Source organism: Lepisosteus oculatus, chromosome 19 (assembly GCF_040954835.1).
Source record: "Lepisosteus oculatus isolate fLepOcu1 chromosome 19, fLepOcu1.hap2, whole genome shotgun sequence".
Taxonomy (NCBI): Eukaryota; Metazoa; Chordata; class Actinopteri; order Semionotiformes; family Lepisosteidae; genus Lepisosteus; species Lepisosteus oculatus.
Window position 1 is genome coordinate 6204157 of NC_090714.1, and position 7467 is coordinate 6211623.

The following is a 7467-nucleotide window of genomic DNA, read 5'->3' on the forward strand; positions in this document are numbered from 1 at the left end:
ATCGTGAGGACTGCTTTTTCAGTCGTCGCTTTTTCTCGATGTGAAGGTGTTCCAGTAGGTTTTTTTTTTCTTATTTACTGTAAGTGTGAATATACTCAAACAGACTTGGAAGCAAGTGAATTGTTTCTTAAGCCTGTACTAATTGGCCAGCTGGCTACCTGACCAGACATTGATAAAGTCTTAATGAGATGGGCTGTAGACATTGCAAACAAGTGAGGTAGCCGATTGAGGACTTCAGTCTGCTGGGTTTGCCAAATTAAAAATCGCTTTGATACCGAGTGATGGCCGAGTATCAATGTCTTGTTCTTCACCCGACAGAGTATTGCTTTGTAGTTGGTTGGTTGTCATAGTCTTCTTAATCATCGGTCGCACCCAGAGAGGTCATGCACTGAGAGATTTCTCCACACTGCCTGATCTAAACCTTTCAGTTGTGAATTATGGGATAGGATTTCTGAAATATACATATAAAATATTCCTTCATTCAATAATGTGTAGAAGTGAGAGGAAGTAAGCACACATTTAATAGTTCAAGCAGGGAGCTGCGTCGGCATGCGTGAGACTGCAAAGGAACAGGTAACGGGTTTATTCTATGCTGAAAAGAAAGGAAACAATGTTTCGGCCGTGGAGCCTTCTTCAGGTATGAGCTGAAGAAGTCTTCACACATCCTCATGCTTAGCCTTCACGGTTAAGAAATGTGAGGCATTGCAGCTTGCCAATCACACGACAGCTCGTTAGGTGCACTTTAACCCAACGAGGTCCAGGTGGAACAATGCCTGATCAGGTCACCTTTAAAAAGGCCTTATTCAGAGCTTAGATCACTGCAAGAAAAAGGCCACACTTAGTCAGTTTTCTGTGCATTCCATAATGCCTCGAATGTCACCAGAAGCAAGGGAGAGGGCCACTGGTATGCTGCAGGCAGGCATGTCATGTGTCAGCTTTGCCAGACACTATGGAGTGAGCCGCTCCACTGTGTCCTGACTGCAGAGAAGGTTTCAGCGGACCGGACGGACAGATGACCGTCCAAGATCCGGTCGCCCTCGAGTGACCACACCAGAGCAGGACCGACACATCAGACTGGTCCATCTGAGAGATCGTTTCGGATCTGCCACCCGTGCTGCTTCTGAAACTGCCAGCAGACACAATGCCCACATCAGTGACAGGACAGTGAGGCTCCATGCTGCTGGCCTTAGAGCAAGGCGACCTGTCAGAGGCCCTCTGCTCACACCTCCTAGAAGTCACACCCGACTGGCTTGGGCCAGACAGGGGCTGTGATGGACTCGTCAGCAGTGGCATCAGGTCCTCTTCACTGATGAGTCACTCTTCAGCCTGTTCCACACAGACGGGAGGGCCAGAGTGTGGAGGAGGAGGTGTGGCGTCTCTTTTTTCAATCAGTTTATATTAAATATATTGTCGATATGTATGTATTTAAACAATATTTAATATACTATACAATATATTTAAAAACAACAAAGGGTTTCATCATTTTGTTTTATTTTTAAATCTCCTGCTTTAAGGAACAGAACATTGTGTCGAGAGCTCTGATTTGCTACGTGCTACAGCACTTGTACAGACTTGCATTTTCGAAGTTTGAAGTCATGTAAAAATTCACAGGCAGATCCCGAAATTGGAATTGGACATTGTAATAGACATTTAGGGCTTCGAGCTCCAATTAAAACAAAAAGGGGGCTCCATTTAACTATTAAGCCGATGAGCGTGAATTCAGTAAAAGGAGTCTTACCCTGGACTGTAAGTATTATAACACTGTTTGAAAGGAACGGCCAAAGGAAATCATGTAATTGGTAACAGATCATGAGTGAGAGTCCAGTTCTTCGCTGCAATTTCAAGTGTCCACCGCAGGTCAGGAAATCTGCTCCCTGACACCATAAATAAGTCTTTTTCCCAGAACCCAAGAGGAAGAGGAGACTTGGCCTTCCCTTGGAGGAACTGTGATATCCCAGGCACTCATCCCAGGAATGTGGAGATGAAGACGCCGGTGTCCAGATTGAGGGTGGCATGCCACCAGCGGTCAGGGAAGTATAGCACCTGCCAAAGGTCAAGAGTCAAAGGTCAGAGGAACACAGCTTGCACTGTAGTTGTACTTTGACTTATGTCCATCAAGGCCAGCTTCAAATACTTTTGATTTTTAACTCTAATTGGAATTAACCTACTTTCTTTGCTTTTGTACTTCCGTGGAAAAAAAGCCTGTATTGTGCAGCCCCTGTATCTAAGTCAGGGACTCCAAATTCCACTGATTTTCATTCCAATTCGAACACTTGCTTTAAACTTTTGATTTAACTGAAATAAGTTCACAGTCCTCGTTGATTACTTCAAGGTACTTACAACATGGATAAAACCAGCCAGGCTATTTTGGTGAAGGACTGCTTTTTGAATTTAGTTTCCCTAATTTGAATCCTGCAGCCGTACTTGAAAACAAGAAGCTCCAGGTGGTAATAAATAGGAAAAATAAATATTAAGATCGAGTCATAGCAGTGAAGGCTATAGATTTCTTGTATCCAAAATCCTACAATCTAGTCCTCTACTCTGCAGTCTAATCAGAAGAGTTAGTATACATGTACACTTTGTAGAACTTCAAACTTGATTCACTGATGTGAAAAAACTCCCTAGGGGTTCCATGAGCACAGACCAACAGTGGCTGCTGGCTCTAGTGTTTGCAATTCAGTCCTTACTGACCTCCCTTGGGTGGATGGTATGTTCCACAGGTGAGATTTTGCAGTGCTTACTGACCTCCCCTGGACGGATGGTACACTCCACAGGCTTCTCATCTGGGGGCAGCTCTGGATATGACTCCATTACCCAGGACAGTGTGGTCCGATTGGGGTGGAAATGGGGCTGTTTCTCTGGTGGGTACAGGAACCACCGCTGTAGAGAACGCATACAAGGAATCAGGTGGTGGATCTAGAAAATGCTCTTTAAAACGTGTTAAAAAGCAAAAATGCCTTTTCCATAACTGCTTACTCCAGGATGTGTAAGACTCAATCAGGTTTAATTTTCCAGTTTTCCTTCTGACATGTCTGGATCACTTTTTCGAGATTTGCTGTTGCTTCCGCAACAGTGTTTGTTTGGTTTTTTGGACTAAGTACCTTCCTCCCATAGATGACTTCGGAGTACCCAGGGCCGTGCCAGTGGAAGGGGACTCCTGTCCCAGGACCTGAGAAGGCAGGGAACAGGGAAATAAGCTTTAGCACAGAGCCGGCCATCTCCTTCAGGAGCTAAACCACGATTGTCACAGCACAGGCAGCACAGTGGGCTGGTGACAGATTGCACAAAACCTTCATGAAAGGAAGCAAATCAGATGACATAACATAATCCAAGGACAATCATAATAATAATGGCTTACACTTATATAGCGCTTTCTGGACACTCCACTCAGAGTGCTTTACAGGTAATGGGGACTCCCCTCCACCACCATCAGTGTGCAGCCCCACCTGGATGATGGGACGGCAGCCATAGTGCGCCAGAACGCTCACCACATATCAGCTCTCAGTGGGGAGGAGAGCAGAGTGATGAAGCCAATTCATAGATGGGGATTATTAGGAGGCCATGGTTGATAAGGGCCAATGGGAGATTTGGCCAGGACACCAGGGTTACACCCCTACCCTTTTCGAGAAACGCCCTGGGATTTTTAATGAGTCAGGACCTCGGTTTTACGTCTCACTAAATGTATACATGTTACTATACTGGGGCATTAGGACCCACATGGCCAGCAGGGTGAGTGCCCCCTGCTGGCCCCACTAACACCTCTTCCAGCAGCAACCTTAGTTTTTCCCCAGGAGGTCTTCCATCCAGGTACTGACCAGGCTCACACCTGCTGAGCTTCAGTGGACTGCCAGTTGTGAGTTGCAGAGTGATATGGCTGCTGGCCGTTAAGTGATAAGCATGTGGCACTCGTCATCTTTAAAGCTTGAAAACCACAAACATGGTCTCCATGCCGGGCTTTGTGAGGGAAAGGGGGTATACAAAGATTCGAAAAGGTACCGACGCTCATCTGATACAGTCTCATGAGCCTGGGACTCATCAGGAAGACGCCAGCAGGAAGTTGCCCAGCGGGCTAATGGGAATTGTAGTTCTTGTTAATTGTAGTTGCTGTGGCCGGCTCCACTCACCTGCTATCCCGAAGCTGTAGGCCCCGCTGGTGTGAGGGAGAACATAGGGGGGAGGTCGGTAGTGCGCAAACAGACTCTGCCACTCCGTGAAGTTGTTGTCACCAAAGAAGTACAGCGTGTCTGTCGGGATAAATGAAGGATAGCGTCAGACTGCCTCTGCGTGAACAGGAACTGCAGCAGAATCTACAGCTAGAGCATCAGCCCGGGTGCGATACACTCGTGGAATTTCTTGGAGCGTCTTAGCTTGCATTCTTTGTAAATGACGAAAATCCAGGCCCGTCTCAACCGACATTCTTGTAACACCTGGGCAACTCAATGACGTACTGCACCGTTCTCAAGGGACTAACAGAGATTTTCATTTATGTTGTTATAAAGACTACATATTTTTATAAGTGATCTCTACAACTCTTGAACGGAACAGGTGACTCAGATTGGGCCCTGCGATTTCCTCCCGAACTGACTCGGGACGCATGGGAGGGGTGTGGATAAGGAAAAAGGACACCGACCGCTTCCCAGAGTGTCCAGAGACTGTGGCCGGAGGAAGTGTGTCAGGAACTCCCGGAACGAGACGTCCACTGCAGGGAAGAGGGGGTGAAGATGTCATTTGTTGCAAACGGATCGACTCGTCGGGCTCACGGCTTCGTCGCGACACCTTCCATCTGCGTTTTTTTAGCAATAGGAATTCGTACTGTACAGGGCAAGGACGATGATGCAGGTCTAGGCAGAGGTAAGTTACAGAGTATGTGGCAACAAGCAAACCTGAGAGATGGGGAAAATAAATTTGGAGCTACAGGGAAGGCTGGAAACTAGCAAGCAGCTGGCAGGTGAAAATTAAATACAGGCCAGGGGTCTCAAGCCTATGGTTTTTGTTCAAATCTTAGTATTCAATTTGATAACCTAATTTTTCTTTGACGTATATAGGATTTTTATACAGGTCTTAAACAGGTGAATACTGAAAACATAGGTTTCATTAAAAGCACAGGTAAGTATATAACGAGAGCCTGGTTCCCAGTATTGCAATTACTGAACTGAATAGTTATGAGCCACGGCGGCTGGCGGGCCCGAGCGCCACTGACCTTTCCTGTAGGAGTAGGTGTTGGCCGTGCTGAGGCGCACCAGCCTGTGCCCGTACTGCTGCAGCAGGCTGCTCTTGGAGCACAGGAACTGGAACTTCTGCGGGACGAGGAGCAACGGCGCCGCTGAGAGGGGCTGCCTTCCTACAGGTATTCATTCACGACTGCCCTCCTCCCGAGCACCGGTCGCCATCGGACAGACCCTTCTCGTGAGAGCACCCCGACTCATTTGACAAAGACGACCGGATTCTGAATGACCGTCTGCTTTTTTTTAAAATATTTTCATAAGACCAAGTGACTTTCGACACATCTTCCTCGTTTAAGCGAGTTGGCTCAGGTTGATATGTCTGTATATGTCTATATAATACGTGTACATCGGCACCATGGCGCCGCCTTTATTGCTGTGCAGTGTTTATGAAAAGGGCACAATGTACAGTAGGTGGCGTCTGCTAGATATACTGTAAGTAATCGTGTACTCACTGTGTTATCGGACAGGCCTCTCAGTATTACCGGTCTGGAATAAGCATATCTGCGGGTGGGAAACAAAAAAGGCCAACTACCGCTTAGACATCAAAAGCGATCACGGATAAACACCTGAGAGAGAGGAGAGTGTCAGTTATTGAACCGCAAGCGGCCGCTGGCCATCGCACTGACTTTTCAATGAAATCCGCGTAGGTCAGTGAGCGGTCCCAGATGTCGATGTTGCAGGGTCCCTCGTCATCCAGGCTGGAATCGGTGTCGGACAACCTGTGTGGAACAGAAGGGAAGCGAATCCGGTTTTTTTTTTTTTCAGAAAAGTGCAGAAACAAGTGAAGGCAGAAGTGTTTTTATGCAGTATGTAGGACAACCGCTACGCAGGATAGCGCCACAGACGTGTCTTCTCTTTTCTTTTCACGCGTTGCATGCAATCGCAGACGTCGGTGAAAATGCCGTCTCCTTCTTTCAGGCAGAACTTAATGCCCCAAACTGTTATAACCGGGGGGAGTGTGGGACTTACCAGCCCCCATCGCGGGATGCCGGCGCGTCCTCCGTGTCCCCTCTCTGCCAGGTCGCCGGTACCGACGCCAGCAGGACAGACAGCTTCAGCAGCGCGCAGTACGACGCCATCAGCAGATTACAGAGGCGGAAACGAAGTGTACGTGAAGTTTTGTTGCTTTTTCTTCACTGTGCAGACCCGTTCTTTATGCAGTGAAACACATGGCCCAGGCAACCCCGATTAACAGTAGGAGCTTGTCGCTCTAGCCTCTCCCTCCTTCCTGCTTGTGGTACATTTCCTGCCAGGACGCGTGGATCTCATTGGCCAGCAGAGAGCGGTTATCAAAAAGCAAATTAAGATTCTTCCGAGGCAGAATACAGCTATAAGACCAGAAACATATATTTGTAAGAAGCTGATATCAATCGAAGCCGGGATGTTAAATCACGTAGCCTTGAACTGTGTTAACCTGTCTTTATTCTAAGCCTAGCGCAAACCTTCACCGTACACTCCACATTAAAGGTCTATTCGCAATGTTGGCATACGAGTATGAACACCTGTTTACAAACTGATGTATAAGTCCTGTTGTAGCGCCCTCAGCAGGCAGGGACGGGGCACCGGGCAGACAAGCAGTGGGACTGGTGAAGGCAGCCCCAGAAGAGCGTGTTGGGATAGATGGAAATGTGTCTGGGATAACTGGGATGGTGTGAACTTCTCGGACTCAGGGGGCAATGACGTGTACATGTTATGTGAGTGTACGTGTGAGGTCTCAGGTTCCCAACCCGAAATAATGCCCCCCCTTCACTGGATGTTGCAGGGGCTTTTTTCTCACTGGTTGTTGAGAGCAGTTTTTACAGATAGCGAAACGACGCTATTCTGATGAATAGCAGAGCATTTCCATTCCCTCTCGTACATGGCCCACGTTGCAATATATAGGACAGTGGTGCTCAAACTATGGTACGCCGGTGGTACGCCATATGACCCTGGATCTTTGTTGTGTGCACTGAAAAATCGGGACGGGTTTTCATATTCTCTATTTTAATACGTGTCGAATACGCAGCCTACGTACTACGATACAGCGGGCGCTAATACGTGTGTGGACACAGCTAAAATGTAATTCTATATCACTCTATAGGAATGTGTACTACGAACGAAAGCGGCCAATTGTATTTAAACAATGTTATCTCCAGCAAATAGGGAGGTAAGAGAATGTGCGGTAACCCAGTATATTACATGACACCTTCTCTAATACTAATCATAAGGAGCGACGTGTTTCCCCATTGATTGCAAAACCAGT

At 47.3% G+C, this 7467-nt stretch overlaps 1 protein-coding gene across 1 annotated transcript; it reads right to left on the reverse strand.

The window, feature by feature from the left end:
* Window positions 1–1474: 1474 nt before the first annotated feature.
* Window positions 1475–6604, reverse strand: jmjd8 (jumonji domain containing 8). The gene is made up of 9 exons (XM_069180960.1): window positions 6195–6604; window positions 5852–5944; window positions 5678–5726; window positions 5201–5297; window positions 4631–4699; window positions 4125–4244; window positions 3102–3169; window positions 2746–2880; window positions 1475–2043 (listed from the first exon to the last, which is right to left on the reverse strand). Exons 1-9 carry the CDS (start codon window positions 6302–6304, stop codon window positions 1963–1965), a joined length of 822 nt encoding a protein of 273 aa, XP_069037061.1. The 5' UTR covers window positions 6305–6604; the 3' UTR covers window positions 1475–1962.
* Between the last annotated feature and the right edge of the window lie 863 nt (window positions 6605–7467).

Excerpts from the sequence above, each read along its gene's own strand:
- jmjd8 (XM_069180960.1), bottom strand. The coding sequence starts at position 6,304 with ATGGCGTCGTACTGCGCGCTGCTGAAGCTGTCTGTCCTGCTGGCGTCG. Across the intron at positions 5,945-6,194 it reads GCATCCCGCGATGGGGGCTG|GTTGTCCGACACCGATTCCA; the intron begins GTAAGTCCCACA and ends TGTTCCACACAG. Across the intron at positions 5,298-5,677 it reads GAGGCCTGTCCGATAACACA|AAGTTCCAGTTCCTGTGCTC; the intron begins GTGAGTACACGA and ends CTCGTCCCGCAG.